General features: G+C 41.5%; 1 protein-coding gene across 1 annotated transcript; it reads left to right on the top strand.

The window, feature by feature from the left end:
- Window positions 1–1,919: 1,919 nt before the first annotated feature.
- On the top strand, window positions 1,920–17,549 carry SARS1 (seryl-tRNA synthetase 1). Its single transcript, XM_054980820.1, has 11 exons — window positions 1,920–2,148; window positions 4,695–4,765; window positions 5,790–5,870; window positions 8,471–8,629; window positions 9,387–9,530; window positions 9,747–9,902; window positions 10,606–10,827; window positions 11,252–11,381; window positions 13,649–13,806; window positions 16,232–16,361; window positions 16,867–17,549. The coding sequence occupies exons 1-11, from the start codon at window positions 2,013–2,015 to the stop codon at window positions 17,022–17,024; spliced, it is 1,545 nt and encodes a 514-aa protein (XP_054836795.1). The 5' UTR covers window positions 1,920–2,012; the 3' UTR covers window positions 17,025–17,549.
- The last annotated feature ends 1,674 nt before the right edge of the window (window positions 17,550–19,223 follow it).

Here is a 19,223-nt window from a genome sequence, read left to right as displayed (position 1 = left end):
GTTTCCCATATTCTGTGCAGACAGTAACCTCTCATCCAGAGTAAGGTTGCACATCAAAACAAAGATGTTGTGGCACTCCCATTTCTTTTAACACTATCCCTAGCTTTTCATGATCCTCATAATCAAAAGCTTTGCTGTATCTATAAAACACATGCTGATTTTCTTCTGAAATTCCCTGGTGCATTCCATTAGCCACCATAAATTTGCAATGTGATCTTTAGTGCCTCTTCCTTTCCTAAATCCAGTTTGAACATCTGGCATTTCTTGTTCCATAAATGGTAAGAGTCTATGCTGTAAAACCCTGAGCATCACTTTGCTTGCATGGGAAATTAATGCAATAGTCCAATAGTTGCTGCATTCTTTGGCACCCCCCCTTTTTTGGAATTGGAATGTAGACTGAGTGTTTCCAGGCTGTGGGCCATTGTTTTGTTTTCCATATTTGTTGACAGATTCTTGTTAAGATTCTGATGGACTCCATTTCTGTAGCTTGAAATATCTCTATTGGTATTCCATCTACTCTAGATGCTTTGTTTCTCCCAATTGTTTTAAGTGCAGCTTTTACTTCACTTTCTAAGATTTCTAGTTCTTCATCAAAGGACCCTTCTTCAAAATATCTGTCATCCTTCCATCTCTTCCGTATAGTTCTTTAATGTATGGTTTCCATCTTTCCTTTATTTTGTCCTGATCAGATACTGTATTTCCATGTTGATCTTTCAGCATCCCAAGCCATGGCTTGAATTTCCTTTTGATTTCCCGGATCTGTTGTTCTTCCTTTTTTTTTGTTCTCTTCTATTTCTTTGCACTGGTTATTATAATAGATTTCTTTGTTTCTGTGTGTAGATCACTGAAAAGCTTCATTTAGAATTCTTACTCTGTTTCTCTCATCTTTTGCTTTTACTTCCCATCTGTCTTTCCTCAGTCATCCATTTAGGCTTCTCCTTTCTTTTGGCTACAGGAATAGATGAGAACTAGAATTTCATATTTATCACAAGCCAACAGAATCTACAACCTATATCATAAAGTTCTTTTCTTAAGCTTTAGCATTTAGAGCTGGTTTGTGAATGAGGTTATAACAGCAGGATACTTTCCAGTCCAGTACATTCCAAAAAAGCACCGTCTGACACTGGTTTCAAAAATGGTGCATGTATTACCCACTTATAGGAGCAGAACTGCCACTCTTGATTTTCTCTAGATGAGAGAACTCTAGAGATTTATGATGTCTGGATAATATTTTCCTCTGCAAGCAGAAGATATGTTAGCATCCAGTCCTTCAGAAACCAGCAGACTGTGAGAGAGCAAGGTTGCCGAACGCCTGCTTCCCCACCCCTGTGCACTCACAGGGGCTGCATCTCCAACTGCGGCTGGAAACTGTCTCCTAACAAGCTGCGATTTGTTCACACAGTTGAAGAGCACCCTGCCCTTGCAATTGTGTTATCCACCATGGGAACCATTCCCAGTCACTAAACATTAACAGTCTGTTGCCAAAGCCCTGGCCGTTGTCGGGCATGGTGATCACGGTGAGCCAGCCAAATTCAACACACGTTTAATGGCTTTCAGTGCCAGGATGGTCAGCATTCCAACGGGGTTCTTCGCTGGGAAGGATCCTCAGTATAGGCCCACACTGCTTAGCCTTGTCCTTGGTGCTTAAGGAGCCAGCCCCGGGAGCTCTCCGCCCTCCACTAACTGCAGAGAATATCACAGGACACAAGCGGCTCCTCACGCCCAGATTTCCGCGTTGCGGTCTGCAGACAGTATGCGGCAGCAGGGGCAGCAGGCGCCGGGAGCGATCTCCTAGATCGCCATTAGGAGGCACTGCTGACTTACTGTAGCTACTACGTGCGGAGAGCCTTCGATCACCGGGCCCGTCCAAGCGCACGCGCAGTACCTTTCCTCCCAGCGGCTGCTGTGCGCATGCGCGCTTCCTCCCGGCTGGCTCGTCTCCGTTGGCGCAGGCGAGGGTGTGCCTCTTACCGGTAGCAGTCGGGCCGCGTTTGTTCCAGTCAGTGGTGACCATGGTGCTTGACCTGGACCTTTTCCGCGCCGACAAGGGCGGCGACCCGGCCCTCATTCGCGAGATGCAGCTGAAGCGCTTCAAGGACCCGGCCCTGGTGGACGCGCTGGTGGCCGCCGACGGGGCCTGGCGAAGATGTAGGTGTGGGGCTGAGGACCAAAAGCGCATGTGCGGGGAGGGGGGCGCGACCCCAGCCTGCAGGGGGGGGGGCTGAGGGGAGGGGGCTCCGCTGTGCGGTTCGAGGGCAGGGCAGGGCAGGGCGGGCGGTTGAGGCGGCCTCTTGAGAGAGCGCGGCCGTCCCTGGAGGGAGCTCCCTTTGCCTTCTCCCTGTTGGGGCTGCCCCTGTCCTAGGAGCTGGGCATCCCGCGGACGAGTGTGAGTCCTAGGGGCGCCGCCCCGGTGCCCTTCAGCGCTTGTGGGATCGCCGTTTGGCAGGACACGGTTCAGGCCCTGACGCTGCCTCTCGTCTGATGCAATCCCGCTGTAATGATCGTGGGTGCTGCAGACGCAAAGCAGCGGGGTTTCGTTTTCTGCGTGGCTGTTCAGCCTTAAGAAAGTTACACTTTGCGGGGGTTAATTTTTTGTTTTGGCAAATTGAATCCAGCAGCAATTGTCTTACCGTTGGTTTTAAGCATGTACAGTTCTGTCTTGAACCGCAGATAATTCTATTAAATAAAATTATGAGAGCACGATCCTTTAAGTCTGAGGAAGCTGTTAACCTTAGCTGTTAGTTACTTACAGAATATGAGAAATGTGCTTGATACAAACCAAAGGAAGGGGTCTGTCAGCTCGGGTACCTGAGGCAACCATTCATTTCTTCTGTAAGAGAGCTTAGATTTACGCAGTGATACTATACTCCCAACCCATTGGTTGTGGTCTTAGTTTTCCAACATTGCCAAAAATGAGGATCAGTTAAAAAGCAATATTCCAGGGCCGTGATTCAGAATAAGCCAGTTGTTCTAAAGCCCATTGATATCAGTGGATACCGAAGTTAGTTACAGCTAACCTATACAGTTGATTTCAGCAAACTATGGAACACCTAATTCCCATTGGGGCCTAAAACTATGGGCTTATAGGACTGAGTGTGGGGAAAAGAATGTAGAAATCTATCCAAATGAGAAGATGGAAAATAAAGTAATAAGTAAAGATAAAAGAATGTACTTCTAAATTACGTTTACGTTTACACAAGTGAGGGACTCATGGGGAATCATAGGAGGGGATCTCAGTCCCCCACCCAGTCCCTCTTGCTTTTCCTCTTTCCCTTCTCCAGCAGTGTCTGCATCTTCCCTCCCTCCCTCAGCTCTTCCCCCACATCTTCAGCTTTTCCTTCCATGACAACCCCCTACCTTCTCTCCCATCCACCTACCTAACTTTTTCTGTTTTTCATCCTGACAGTTAATCTCTCCCCACCCCCTTTTTCTGTTCCCCTACCACATCTTTAGCTGTTCCTTCCCCCCTGTTTGCTGCTCTCCTCTTCAATTTTTTTTATCCCTTCCCTCCTTGGTACCTTTTTTAGTGTTTGTGTCTCCCCTCCCCTCCCTCTAATAGGCAGCTTCTCCCCCAAGTATTGGTTGGAGGATTGGAAATGGCCAATGAGATCATATGGCATTCTTAAAGAAACAGACATTATTTCTGTTACTCTGGCTATTTTAAAATATTTTTATATCTTTTTTTATATTTTATATAATTTTTATATATAATTTTATGTTTTCTGCAAACCTGGGGGTTCTCCCAGGTTTGTAGGGGGAAAAAACATTTTCTGTACACAGGCCCATTGTGTGGCTTTTTGATCTGCATTTTGGGGTCATTTTCAGAAACAGAAATATAGATAATTCCTATATATTGTGGTCTTATTATTTTAATGTCAGAATTTAAGAGTCCCAGACCCTCTAAAGTGCTGCCTTCATAACTAGAGAAAACAAGCACCCTTTTATCGTCTAAGGCCTTCTTTCCCTTTATAATAAAGTTGTGGAAGTGAAATGGATATCTGCAAGTATATACACATAATAAAAGACTAGCATCAGAAAAGGCGAGACATTTCTATCATAAATCTTTATGAAGAAATTCACTTGATGGCCCCCCACCCTGTTCTTACCCTCACTGTGAGACTCACCTTAGTCTGTGCTTTATGATCAGGCTATTAAGCCGTTCACAGAACCAATAAAGAACTGTGTTCATTTTTTCATGTTTTAAACCATGCCAACGTTTATGTTCTCAGTTTTTTCTGTACCAATGACTTAGTGCACATGTAGAACAATAAACAGATCGAAGCTCTTTGATTTCAGGAAGTGCTAAACAAACGTCACAGGCATAAACTTTTAATATGAAGATATAATCCACTAATTTTGTGCAAGTTGCTTTCAAATAAGCGGTGTAATGATATGAGGATATAATACCCAGTTTTGATGGGAAAAAACATGGAGAAGGGGCATGCCCAGGGTTATGAAAAAAAACGGCAGAATTTTTTCAGTTGATTGTACTGATCAATGTGATTTTGATCTCTTTATTTTTGATGTACTAACTATTTAATACAGTGTCCTAGTTTTCTGTTTTATCAAATAACTACTTTAAAGAACACAAATTATTTTAACCTGTTTTATATCTACAGTAGAGATAACCTGATAGTTCAATAAATCTGTGATAGTTTCAAAAAAATCTTACTTTTTCTAAATTTTCTTTCTAGGCAGATTCCGTGCAGACAATCTGAACAAACTGAAGAACCTGTGCAGTAAAACTATAGGAGAGAAAATGAAGGTGTAAATTGTTGATATTGTAGCTTCTGATTATAAACTTATCAAAACATGTTCATACGTGCCATTTCATATTGAAATTAGCTTTGTGGAAAAGAGATAAAGTTTAAATTGTGGTATGAAAAATCATTGGCTATGCAGAATGGAAGATGCCATAATGAATGCCCAAGATGGAGAAAAAACTGATACGCTTATAAAAGGGGTCAATGATAGAGAATGGACAAACCATACTACTCATTTTAATATGGTAGTACACTACAAGTTGAAGTGGAATTGAGTCCACGTGCATCTGATGAAGAGAACTGTGGTTCTCGAAAGCTTTTGCTACAATAAAGTTGGTTAGTCTTAAAGGTGCTACTGGACTCTTTACTGTCATATTAAGACAGCTGTTGATTTTTTTTACAATTAATGATAGAAACACCATTTTATCCAGTTTATTATGTTAGGATTAAGTATCAATTTAATGAGCTGGGCAGGCCTTCCATAAGAAGAGAAAGTAGGAATTGAACCCTGCATCTTGCTGCTAGCTTCAGTATTTGGCACACAACCTTTTTTTTCAGTATTTCTGTTCCTCCTGTTTTGAAAAACATGGAGAAGATACCAGATTTGTTTACCTTCTCAGACAAGGGCAAGTATCCTTACTTTACTGATAGAGAACTACAGTACAAATGTTATATCTGCTGCAATTATTTCATTACAGTTATCAATATAACTACATTCTTCTGGAATGTTCATGTTTATATAGTTTATAGTTATAAGGACATGGCAGATGAAATAATTTGATCTTTAAAAAGAAAATAGGGCTGTGTAACCTAACTAACATCTCATTAGCATGTCAGAGTAACTTCATTTTTATTAAACTCTAGAGAGAGACTGTAGTGTTACTAAGGCATTTTAAAATATTTTAAATATTAGAATTTTATATTTTTATCTTCATATATGTACAGACTGGGATCAACATGTGCTAAGTTTGAGGCACATGTGCCCTGGAAGTTCTAATATTTGTTCTTGCATTTGCTGATTTACAGAAAAAAGATCCAGTAGGAAATGATGACCATTTACCAGAAAATGCACAAAATCTTGATGAGCTTACAGTAGACATTTTACAAGTAAGTTATTTTTCACAAGTGTATTGTGAAATTGATACATGTACTCTGATGTTTATTTTTCCCCACTCATTTTACTTGTATGCTTGTGGTATGGATTGGAAAATGTGTTATTTGAATTCTTTAACTCTCTGCTAGGTTGTCTTCAGGATTTGAGCTGTAGTCATCACGTTGGGTCTTGTGCACTCACCGGACAGAACGTTAGTTACTTCTCGCTTCCCACTGTAGCCTGCTGTGCTCCCTGAAATACTGCTCCTGAGGATTGTGGCCCCTTGTAAACAGTGTAGGGGGCAGGGAGTTTGTAGTGAGAGCAGCAGAATCAATGGAATTCATGCTTGAGCTGGAAGTGCTGCTGCATGAGTAGTGTATAATCCAACTTGTTTTCAGTGTAAGTAATGTAATTGTTTAAGGTATACATTCACCTTCCTTATGCCTTGAACTGAAGTACATTACGAGAGAGTAAGTTTCAGTGAAATCTTGAGGAGATACTCTCATGTTGCATGTTTAGGGGTTGAGGTGCTTCTAGATGGCATGTGTTTTATACTATGCGTTGTCAGCAAGTCAGAAAGCAGGCTAACTTCTTAGGCTTTGTGAATGTTGGTTCTTCTAGGAATATCACTTTAGGTATCTTGATAGGGAGGCCACTGTGAATAGTCTGAAGGCTTCATTCACTGGAAGTGGTTGCAGAAAAGGTGAGGCACTTAACTACTCTTCCTGCTTTTTTAACTGTTTTCTCTGTTTAGATTATTTTTCCATAGCCAAGGAGACATGTTTCAAGCACCCACCTAATGCTTCATGCTTGGAGATGATGGTGGGCTGAAACACGACTTGAGAGTCTTGAATTTTGCTGGCTTCTGTGGCATGTGTGTGCTTTCCTTTTAGAAACTTTTAATTATATTATTTTGTATTATTTTTTTTCATTAAAATTGGAGGGAATTGGTGTATTTCTAGATTTTTAAGGATAGCTAAGCATGCTGCCTGTGACTTTTGCACTTAGGCAAGTTGATGCTGCATTTGCTTTGGCCCCATTTGTGGTGGGCATAGCAGGTATACTCACTCCCATGATTGTGAGTGCCGTTTCAATTGCTTTTTCTGCGGTTCTGTATTTTATAAAAAAAATTATTTTCTGTTTTGTCCGGTTTGAATGGTTTCTCTGGAATTTTGGAGCTTTGCTATTTGAACTTTGGGCAAGGGGAGGACAAAGAGATTGTAAGCTGAGACCTTGGATCCTGTTCTCATCATGAACAAATCATGGCTTGTTAGTGTCAGTGGGCTTTAAGGGACAAATTAAAGAGCTGAATAAAATAGAAACTGGAATTGAGTTATGCTTTCTTTAGCTACATCTCTTATTCAGAATAATGCAAGATAATTATATAGGATAAACTATGAAAATTAGTGCTGACTTTTCTGATGATAGAACTTTGGGTTTACTGTTTGGAGAGTTTGAAAGGGAGGGGTGTGTTCATTTTATTGGTTGTCCAATAAGTTTTATGACATATTGCAGTCCCACGTGGCTCACTGTTGTCTCAGCAGCTGCTGCTACTCTGGGAGGAAGAAGAAATTAACTCAGGACTTTTGCAGTTTATATTGCCCATGAGCTGCAGTTTTAAAAATATATAGAAGTTATGACTCCTGCCCTGCACAAGCTTCTTTCCTGGCACCAGCTGATAAACCAGTGAGTGTCAAAGCCACTGCCAGACAGTTGCTGGGAATATGGTATCTATTGTCTTGGTAATGTCACAGGTCACAGAATTCCTGTCTTGCACTACTGCTGTGTAGCTGGTATTTCTACCACTCTAAGAGCCGTAGGCCTGAGTTCTATTTACAGCAATGCTATAGCATAGTGGTTAAGTGGTTGCACAGCTAATCAGTGCTTTGCTGGTTTGAATCCCACTACTGCCGTATGCTCAGTAGGTGGCCTTGGGTATGCCACTTCTTCCAGCTCCAGCTCCCAGTATTGTGGGGAAAATAATAACACTGACTTTAACCATTCTGAGTGGGGCACTAATCTGTCTAGAAGAGCGGTGTATAAGCACAGTTATTAAGGCCCAGCTAATTTGAGGCATGCTGTATTTTCAGCTCTATCATATGTCATATTTCCCATACTGTTACTTTTTCATCTTAAAAGATTGATAAGGGTCTTTTCATGTCTATTCGTACTTTTAAGAAGGTGCATTCTGAAGGGAAAGGATTGTTTTAAAAAGCTGTACTGCTTAATGAAGTTTCTTCTATTCAGAGCGATAGAACTAGAGAGTAGCACAGAAAATCTTGCAAGCACTCTTCTATTTTAAGTACTTCTTTTGTTCGTCTTCATTCAGCCCCTCACATAATGCCATAGTTAGTTAAAGATAGTGTCCTTGATGAGCTGCTTTGTGTCTGAGCCAGCGATTTTGCATGAGCTTGTGTTACTGACAGAGAAACTACTGCCTTTTCCTCTGAACACCAAATGGATTAACACTAATGATAAACTTTCATAAGAAAGGTGAAGCTAAAGTGAGGAGTAGTGATATGTTGTTAAAGGGTGTGTCTTTTTTGCAGGTGGTTATTTTCCCTTTTATCTTCCGTATGTGTTGTGATGTGCCAGCAGTTCCATTGTGTTTCAGGGTCTTCAAGTAAACCAAATAAAGAAAATCCGTCTTCTTATTGATGAAGCAATACTGAAGTGTGATGAAGAGCGCTTAAAGCTAGAAGCAGAACGGTTTGAGAACCTCAGAGAAATTGGAAATCTTCTTCATCCCTCTGTGCCAATCAGTAATGATGAGGTAGGAGCAAATTCCATAGCCTGTGATTAGATACATAATGGCAGCGGTATATGTTCTCCTTGCAACAGTCTTTGTGTCTCTACATGGATGTGTAATGCTGGCAGGGCTGCAGGTTGAAACTTGATGTTGAGAGTCTCTGGGGAGGGGGATTGTGAAGTGTATGAAATTTGCATTATAAAACATTACCCACAGAGGATGAATAATGTCAAGGATTCTGAAGAAATACAAAATCCTATTAGGAAAATACCTAGAAAATAGACATGGTATTTCACTTCCAAACAAGACAAAATGTAACTAATAATGCTGGGCAAGCCTTATTGGATAAATTTTGCATTCAAATCCTTCGCACATTCCCTGTCTACGGAGATAATATGTCCGTCTAATTGGCAAGGAGTAATATTGTCAAGCACTCAGGGAAGCTATTGGGTGCTTCTGTGAGGAAAGGACTAGTTCTTCACAGAAACATAAAACAATGCAAGGGATCAAAAGGCCATCTGATCTGGTCCTTGCTGCTTCTATACTCTGGCCCTTTTTCAGAACACCAACCTCTTGCAGTTCAGTCATTAGGATTCAGATGTGTTACGGCAGGGAACAAGTGCACTACAATAAGACTTCTCTTAATTTATTTCAGTTATGTGCAACTAAATGTGCATACTGAATCAGGGAGATACTTGCTTGGAACTGAAGTTATTTATTGACTTGTTCAGAAAAATATTTACACCTTCCCCCCCCCCCTCCTTTTTCACAACATGTTTAGGACACAGATAACAAAGTGGAGAAGGTATGGGGAGACTGTACAGGGAAGAAGAAGTACTCCCACGTGGACCTGGTTGTTATGGTGGATGGCTATGAGGGAGAAAAGGGGGCCATTGTCGCTGGCAGTAGAGGATACTTTCTTAAGGTAAGAATATAAAGGTTACAGTTATGGTACATGGAGTGAATGATAAGCTGTTAAAAACACTAAAGTAACCTTATGTGAACTGAGGACCAGAGTTGTGACATACTGTCAGAACAATCCTTGCTAATTCAAGATATGGGTTCTTAGGTAGACCTTGGGTTTTTGTGAAATAAAATGTTGACTTGTCCTTCCACCTCCCCCTTGTTCTTTGTTCTTTAGGGTGCCCTGGTTTTTCTAGAGCAGGCTCTTATTCAGTATGCCTTGCAGACGTTGCTCAGCAAAGGATACACTCCTGTTTATACCCCCTTCTTCATGAGAAAAGAAGTGATGCAAGAAGTGGCTCAACTAAGTCAGTTTGATGAAGAGCTTTACAAGGTAAAGTACAAGGAAAAGATGGCTCTTTCAGTAGCGCATTAAGGCAGCTTCCAGGAATGTGTTGTTAACATACCTTAAATGGGCAATAATATTCTCAGTTTCATGGAATCTTTCAGATGCCTAGCTTCAGATATTGCTGATACTTTCAACATGGTCAGAGGCTTTTGAACATGAACAGAATTGGCCGATGCTGGGGAAGTCCTCATACTGAAGGGAGCAGAGGTAGTAATTATGACAGAAAGGACACAGTCCTATACAAGTAATGCAGGCAATCTGACTTGGGCTGAATGAGTCCGTTGCTTAGATCATTTATTTTCTCATACACACAAATCCTGACAGTAGGCCTAGGTCAGATACCTCCAAGAATGACTACAAAGTTCATAGGGATGTCAAGCTGGCCTACTTATTTTAAATAAACTAGTCTGTGGGTTGGATCCTAAAGGTGCTTTTGTGCATTGGATGTCTGTATGTTCTGATACTTTGTACTCATTTTCTGCTTGAGTTGTAGGCCTCTATACTGTGTCCTACCATGTTACTGATAGGAAAATATCTCTTCTGCAAGCAGAGTTTATGGATTTTGGCTTGAACTTGAGCTGGTTTTCTGTTTCATAAAAGCTATTGTTTTTTTAAATGGACCAGTAAGGTAATATACATAACCATATCTGGCTTGTTCTAGTCTGCACTCATTTCTTCCATTTTTCAGGTACTTGGAAAAGGCAGTGAGAAGAGTGATGATAACACAATCGATGAGAAGTACCTGATTGCCACTTCTGAGCAGCCAATTGCAGCTTTGCACAGGGATGAATGGCTGAAGCCAGAGGATCTGCCTATCAAATATGCTGGACTGTCTACCTGCTTTCGCCAGGAAGTTGGCTCACATGGCCGTGATACTAGAGGCATCTTCCGAGTGCACCAATTTGAAAAGGTAATTCAGTGTAAAATCTCGTAAGCGACTAACTTTTCTGGGAAGATTATTCTGGGTACAGTATGAGAGGGAGACAAGGGTCTGCAAGCACTTTTTCACCTGCCTTTGTCTTCATTAAAAAAAAATTAAGCAGTTGCCTGAAACAGGGTTCTTGTGTTGTCTGGAAGGCTTTTAATGTCAGAATAAATTATGAAGCTGTGGAACAGCATAACTGGTATATTCTGAATTCTCTGAAGGATTGCTACGTATCATTGTTGACGCTTAGCACTACACGGAGGGGAAGTAAAGTGATTTGTTATATTGAGTTTGTCATTTCAGTATTTTACACTTTTTTATGTTCTGGACTAATGAAATAAAATACTGTGTTCCTCTTTGTGTTTCCTGCCCTTGTAAGCTTGTCTCCACTCTTCTTGGTGCTTTCTAGATAGAACAGTTTGTCTACGCATCACCTCATGATAACAAATCTTGGGAGATGTTTGATGAGATGATTGCAGTTGCTGAAGACTTCTATCAGTCTCTGGGCATCCCTTACCACATAGTGAATATTGTCTCAGGTACATAGACTTCTCCAAATAATTAAAGATCTGATTGTATGCATATTTACCAAGAAAAGGCTCACTGAATTTAATGATGCAATCCTTACTAGTTACTAGAAAGTAAGATCCATTTGTCTCCCTAGTAATTTATAATTTTATTTGCATGACTCTTAATATCCAAGCTTGCAAATTACATACCCATGTTTAGTTCTCAGGCTGTTTCGCTTCAGTGTAGCATAATGAACATGTTGCATTAAAATGTCAGAACACACTTTTGTTTGTCTGAGATGGGAATAAACGTAGTTGTTTCCCTGTTTGTGTGCTCTCTTGCACTTTCCTTCTTTTTCCTTCCTTTGCATGCAGTGTGCAACTTAAAACTTCCTGATTTGATTATGCACCAATTTGCCATGATGTCCTCATGTAGACACCTGGGCAAATTAGATTTTTTTTTTTTGCTTCTCAGAAACAAGGATTCTAAACTGGGATTATTTATTTATACCCCATCTTCCTCCCCAGTGGGGACCCAAAGTGGCTTACATAACTTCCCTCTCCTCCATTTTATCCTCACAACAATCTTGTGAGGTAAGTTAGGCTGAGTGTGTATGACTTGCTAAACATGATGCAGTGAACTTCATGGCAGTGGGGATTCAAACCTGATTATCACAGAGCCCAATCCAACACACTAACCACTACACCACACTGGCTATCAAATTGAAGTGTAGATTTTTTTACCAGCTGCATTTGGTTTGAAAGCTGTCTCCTTTCCTGAGCACTGCAAATGTGGCTGAGCAAGTCCAAGCTGCTGTAACTTCAGACCTAGACTATTGTGATGTGCTGTATGAGCAGCTGCCCATGAAGACTATCAGGAAGCTTCAGTTATCATAAAAAGGAGCCCCTAGCCTACTCAGGGCATGCAGATGGGAACATATTATTCCATCTTAAAATAGTGGCCTGGTTACCAGTATGTTTGTGTTTCCAATTCAGGGTTCTAATCATGAACTTTAAACCTAGGACCACCTTACTTGAAGGATTGTCTCTCATGGTATGAGCACATTCCATACCTAAGATCCTCACAAAGCTTTCGCCAATCGGAACCCTCCTTCCAAGTCATCTGATCAGCCATGTGTGTATGTTATATGCCATCAAGTCGCCTCTGACTTGTGGCGACCCTATGAATGAAAGACCTCCAAAATGTCCTATCATTAACAGACTTGCTCAGATCCTACAAACTGGAGGATGTGGCTTCTTTTATTGAGTCAAGCCATCTCATTTTAGGACTTCCTCTTTTCCTGTTGCCTTCCACTTTTCCTAGCATTATTGACTTTTCCAGAGAATCTTGTCTTCTCATGATGTGACCAAAGTATGATCGCCTCAGTTTTGTCATTTTATCTTCTAGGGGAGAATTCCGGCTTGATTTGATCCAGTACCCACTTATTTGTCTTTTTGACCATCCATGGTATCCACAGAACTCTCCTCCAGCACCACATTTCAAATGAATCAATTTTCTTCCTGTCAGCTTTTTTCACCATCCAACTTTCACATCCATACATAGTAATGGGGAATGCCATAGTTTGGATTATCTTGATCTTGGTTTCACAGAGAGACATCTTTTTCTTTAAGGATCTTCTCTAGCTCCCTCGCAGCTGCTCTTCCAAGTCTCAATCTTCTTCTGATTTCTTCATTGCAGTCTCCCTTTTGGTTGATGATTGAGCCAAGGAATAGAAAATCTTGGACATTTTCAGCCATAGTGCAGGCCTTTTCTTGTTGGTGGCTCCTGCATTCTAGAATTTATTTATTTATTTATTATTTCCCATCCCAAGGAAGTGTTTAAGGTTCCCACACTGACTTATTTATTTTTAAAGAAGTGAGGCTATGTAAGATGAGTAGGTATGTTTTGGGGGAAAGGGATACTTTTCCCTATATAATGCTATTTAATGCAGGTCAAGTTTTTGGTAAGTTGCCTTGAGCTGAGGTGGGAGGGAGTGTATAAATGTATTAATAAAATAAAATCTCAGTTGATGCAGGGAAGCTAAAACAATTTGCTGAAGTGCCTGCAATGTATCTTCATCAAACCAGGAAATTTTTCTCTGAATGTGAAAAGAGGGAACATGCAAGCTCAGCAAAGAAACTACCTTCATGACAGTTTGAGGCTAATTTCTGAATGCAGCCCTTGTTTCTGTTGCTTTTGTTCTGTAGTTCCTAATAGAGTGGGGTAAGTCTTACCTGTCAGTTACCCTTAGTATTGTATTAAAGCAGTGTCTAAATGCTGCTTCCTGATTTTACAGGCTCCTTGAATCATGCTGCCAGTAAGAAGCTAGATCTGGAAGCATGGTTCCCAGGTTCAGGAGCTTTCCGTGAGCTAGTTTCATGCTCCAATTGCACAGACTACCAGGCACGTCGGTTGCGGATCCGTTACGGACAAACCAAGAAGATGATGGACAAAGTAGGTTGTATCAGATCTTTATATTTATTTATAGTACTTATACCATGGCATGGAGGCATGACACGAGGTGGTTATTATTTATATATAGTCCACCTTTCTCACTGTGATCTAAGGTAGATTACACATTGCAAGTGAAATACAATGTAATCAGCAGCTAGGGCATTTCATTGAGCAAAGTACAATAATGAAAACAGTTAATAAATTCAGTGATTAGATAATTCTGGGATATCGCCAACCACCACCTGGAGGTTAGCAACCCTGGATGAAAGAGAAACCATAGGTGTGGTTGCAGAAAATTTGAAAACAACCATAAAGCCAAGCACAGAGATGAATTTTTTCTGAAGCAAAGCATAACTAATATACATGGCATCAGGGCCGGATCTAGAGGGGGGTAGTCTGCCCCCGGCGCCACCAGGGAGGGGGCGCCGGAAGCAGCTCCCAGAGCGTGCAGGCGGCTGCATGGGCAGCCGCGCTGCCTTTTGCTTGCCCCGCGGGACAGGGGGCGGCAGGCTTGCTGCGCACCCCCTGTCCGGCAGGGCAGGAAAAGGGCAGCACTGCCACCCACGCCATTCACTTGCCCTGCAGGAGAGGGGGCAGCCGGCCGCCCCCTGTCCCGCAGGGCAGGCGCATGGCGCGGGCAGCCTCGCAGCACCCCGCACTGCCTTTTGCTTGCTCCGCAGGACAGAGGGCGCGCAGCAAGCCGGTCGCCCCCTGTCCCACAGGGCAGGCAAAAGACAGCGTGGGGGGCTGCAAAGCAGCTTCCCAGCCCCCTGCGCTGCCTCCAGCGCGCAGCGTGATGACGTCATCAAAATGACGTCATCACGCCGTGTCAGGAGCGTGTGCACGCTGTGCGCGCGAGGGCCGGCAAGCGTTGCCCCGGCGCCGGGAGTGCTAGATCCGGCCCTGCATGGCATATTTAGCAATATGAAAACTCCCTAGCTTATCTACATCAGTGGACAGTATTGAATAGCATAGTGTATAGTCCCTGTCCCAATAGTATTTTCACTATTGTCATGAGTTCTGTGGGAACCTCTCCAGTTATGTGTGGGTTATTACTGGTGCAGCATAAATGCTGGTTCCTTGGGTGGGCCCCAGGGGAGATTTAAGGTATTGACTAAACCATGCTATTCCTTTGACATGCCCCTGATACCATTTAATTCTGTGCCAGCACCAGGGTTATACAAGTTGAGAACAGTACTGTTGATTGCATTGGTGCACCTTGCTGATGTATCTTGAAGTTATGATGGCATATCTTAGCATGCTGGTATAGGACTTAGTTGGTATACTAAATCACGCAGAGGTAGGTTTAGGATTGTTTTAAAGATTTTAATGGAGATTGGATTCCCCTCATCTGGGTCTACATTACTGTGCTTTCTCCTTATGATTTTAGATACAGCTGCAGGGTCTAGAAAGTTCACTTTTAAGAGCAAAACTTTAGTTTATATCAATACAAACACCTAAAAGTAAGCTTGCTGGACTGCTGCCTAAATTAGCCAGAGAATGTCAAAATTATACTATTCTGTTGGAGCAAGTTGATGTTAAATTAAAAATCTTAAGAATTATTACTCCAGTCCCAGTGACTGGGAAAGAAAATGGCAGAAGAGACTTAATGTTAATAAGATCAGAGTAATATAGATAAGATATAAATATAACCTGTGGATATCAATTGAATATAAGTAGATTCTGAATTGGCTGCTGATCTTCTATGAAAGATATATTTAGAAAACTCACTGAAAATGTTTTGATATGCTCTGGCAGTAAAGAGAAAAGGCAAAAATAGATGAAATGAAATTATTTCATTTAATGATCAAGTAATGCAGTCCATTATATATGTTGATGGTTTGTCCATATCTAGAACACTGCATATAATTATTATTGATGTACTTCTGGAGAGTAATGGAATGGCTGTCTCCTTATCTTGGTTGTGAAACATCTTATGGCATCAAATTGGTTACTGAAGGAAGGCAGACTGCTGAGCTTGATGGAAAGTTGTCTGACCCAACAGATTTCAACACAAACATCATCCTGTGTGTCTCACACTTCAGACTTCTTTCCGTGTTCCAGTGGGCCGTGAGTGCAGCTTCCTTGGACTTCTAACATATAAACATATGTTGCTTCACAGCAAGAAGGAAACTAAAATGTAGGTTTACCTATATTTTTATTTCTCACTTGCTGTGAAGTAACATATGTTTACACATTAGAAACCCAAGTAGGCAGTACAGAGAAAAAGGGGAGAAAAAATAAGAGAAGCAATATGAAAGCATCTAACTTCCAGCTTTGACAAGTATAAGTATAAATAATGTGCAACGAATAAGATGGTGGGATGCTATTTTGGTGTGTTGTATAACTTCCTAAAATGGATGCACTTGTTTGTAACTGCCTGTGTTGTGAAATACTCAGAATGTAATGTACTTTTCCTTCCTAGGTGGAATTTGTACATATGCTGAATGCCACAATGTGTGCTACAACACGCACTATCTGTGCCATCTTGGAAAATTATCAGACGGAGGAAGGAATTATTGTGCCTGAGAGACTAAGGAGCTTCATGCCACCAGGTAAAAAGAATCCCTTTCTGTACAACTGGCCATAATTCTGCTTTTTCTTCCATCGAAACCACCTTTGCTGTCTGAATCTGCTACCATCTAGGATAGATCCATAGAGTTGATTTTCACTGCATTTTCTCTCTACAACGCAAAGACTATCTTTTAACTGCAACTTTACTGACTGCAGGTTAACCCACAAACAGAACCATAATGTTCCAAATGTTGCCATGCTGTTTTTTTCTTGCCCACCAGCAGCAAGTTAGGAACAGTATATAAAACATTAGTCCAGCTTTGGCCTGTCCTTTACCTGACAGGAGAGGGTAAACTTTGATACTGTCCCTCAAGCTGCCTACCTTACTGAATCTGAAATCCAAGGACATGGGGCAAGCTTTGGTTTTATACGCTTTGCATATAAGGATTGTGTGGCTTTTCTGAATGGATCCTTGTGGTACTCATTTTGTAGATGTTATGCCCAGGTGTATAGTTATCTTTAGTGTCATCTTTATTCTGCTTTTAGGTCTGAAAGAAATGATAAAATTTGTGAGACCTGCTCCTATTGATCAAGAACTTTCCAAGAAGCAGAAGAAACAGCACGAAGGAGGCAAAAAGAAAACAGCTGCAGGGGACTGTGCTCTGGAAGGGAGGATGCAGAGCATGGATGTGAACAGTTCTTAAAACAGCTCCACGTGTTACTTTGCTTGAGGCTGTATTGTTTAATGGGGTGGAACTGAGGGGGAACCGGGATATGAATTGCTGCTTTGTCTCATCCCTTCTGTGGCAATGGGCAAGTCATCTTTTCCATCTCAGCTTTCCCCCTGTATAGCAAAGGAAGGTACTTCCTGTGGTGATTTTGAGGATCAATTAACATTCATCATGCACTTTGAATGTGGAAGATAGTGCAAATGCTGACTACTATTTCGCTAGCAGTTGTATGTCTTAAATTATGTTAATTATGTACGGAAACAGTTTCTATCCAGATTCCTAGCTGTTTGTCCAAGCAGAGGGAACAAAGTGCTCTATCGCATTCACTTTTGGGAGCTCTCTGCATAACTGGAACGAGTATGTTAAGGCAGCGATTAAAAGGGAAAGTAGATTCAGACATTTGTATAATTTTACTGTTAAGATGGTCTGTTCATGTTGTCATAGGATTTTACCTGATTTGATGGGACTCAGTGAATAAAGCGAACAGTTAAGAAATGAGTCTTTTCCTCAGTTGCGTTTTAACGCCATGCTATATTTCTTTGATGTCTTAGCCTAGGAGCATTATTTACATTTGCTCATTTAGTTGAACGGTTTAGCAGTTATGCAAGAGAAGTTGATGTACCTTACTGTCTAAATAGCCTTAATGTACCTATTAACATATTTAATGCTGAACTTTGTTCCAGGGTATGGATCAAAAACTGCAGTGGTGCAGATTTGAAAAGTTTTAAAAATAAGAACTAGTTGCTGCCCCTCTCGTTGCCCCAAATAGACATCGCACAACAAAGGAGCAGTTTCTTGTTTTCACAAGATCTCATTTTACAAGATCTCATGTTTCATTTTGGCTTTCCTAGACAGTCCCAAAGAACCCTGAGGAGCTGATGGTAAAGGGAGAGGGAGCCACTGTGGGAGAAGGGGTGGCCATGGGGGGAGCAGAGAATAGGAGTTGGAGGCAGAGTGGTGATGGGAAGGGGAACATATGGGGCAGTGGGGTGAGAGGAGCTACTGAGGGTGGCCGAGAAAGGAGAGGGGGCAAATGGAGCTATTGGGGTGAATGGGGTCACACTCCCTGCCCGCTGAGTGGCTTAGAGCCAGTTTGGTGTAGTAGTTAAGATTGGAGGGACTCTGGAGAGCCGGGTTTGATTCCCCACTCCTCCACTTGAAGCCAGCTGGGTGACCTTGGATCAGTCACAGCTTCTAGGAGCTCTCAGCCCCACCCACCTCACAGGGTGTTTTTTTGTGGGGATAATAATGACATACTTCGTAAACTGCTCTGAGTGGGCATTAAGTTGTCCTGAAGGGCGGTATATAAATTGAATGTTGTTGTTGTTGTTAGGACTGAAAATGGCACTTTCAGCTTCAAGCCTCATTCTATACTGCAAAACGCATATGGCTGATGTGCTGCAAAATTTAGAATTAGACTCCTAGGTTGCATAATGCCTCTGTTTAGTTGCAAAGTAAGCATGTTTTATATGGTTCCATCAGGAAATATATGAACTGCACAATAGGAAACTTTATGTAAATTTGGGTCTCCTTTTTTCCTTTTCTCTTGATTATATCCTATATAAAAAAAAATAGAAAGTTCTTGTTCTTGGATGGTCAGATGTTACCCTTTGGCCAGGAGTTCCTGATCTAAAGCTGATATATCAAACATGCCCTTTCCTGGCATGGAAGGACTTAAATATATATGCCCTGGTGACCTCTAGACTAAATTGCTGTAACGGTTCTCTGTGGTGCTGCCTTTAAAAACTATTCAAACTAGAATGTGGCTGCCAATATATTGACAAGGGTAGTCTGCTATGATTGTGTGATCAGTTCTAAAATGACTGCTTTGTCTCACAATTGGTTTCTTGGCCCAAATGCTGATTTTGATGTTTCAAGTGCTAAATGGTCAGAGTACCTCAAGCGCTATGCTTTCTCCTATGAACCTATCCCTACTGCGTGTTCTCCAAGTGCAGCAGATCATTACATGGGATAGGGCTTTCTTGTAGCACCAAGGCTATGGAACTAGACCAGTTCTGCCTGCCCCATCCTTCCAGGCAGTGTCAGTTTTTCAAAACCATTTTGTTTCAGAGGAAAGTTGGGGTTATTTGATTTTTAGTTTTAAATTGTATTTTTAAATGCTGCTTATTTTTATTTCCTTCTGTTTTAGTTGGTTGGAATTGCTTATCTGCC

The sequence above is a fragment of the Eublepharis macularius genome, chromosome 5 (assembly GCF_028583425.1).
Source record: "Eublepharis macularius isolate TG4126 chromosome 5, MPM_Emac_v1.0, whole genome shotgun sequence".
NCBI classification, from domain to species: Eukaryota; Metazoa; Chordata; class Lepidosauria; order Squamata; family Eublepharidae; genus Eublepharis; species Eublepharis macularius.
The sequence above is the reverse complement of the archived record's forward strand: the minus strand, read 5'-3'. Positions and strand labels throughout refer to the sequence as shown.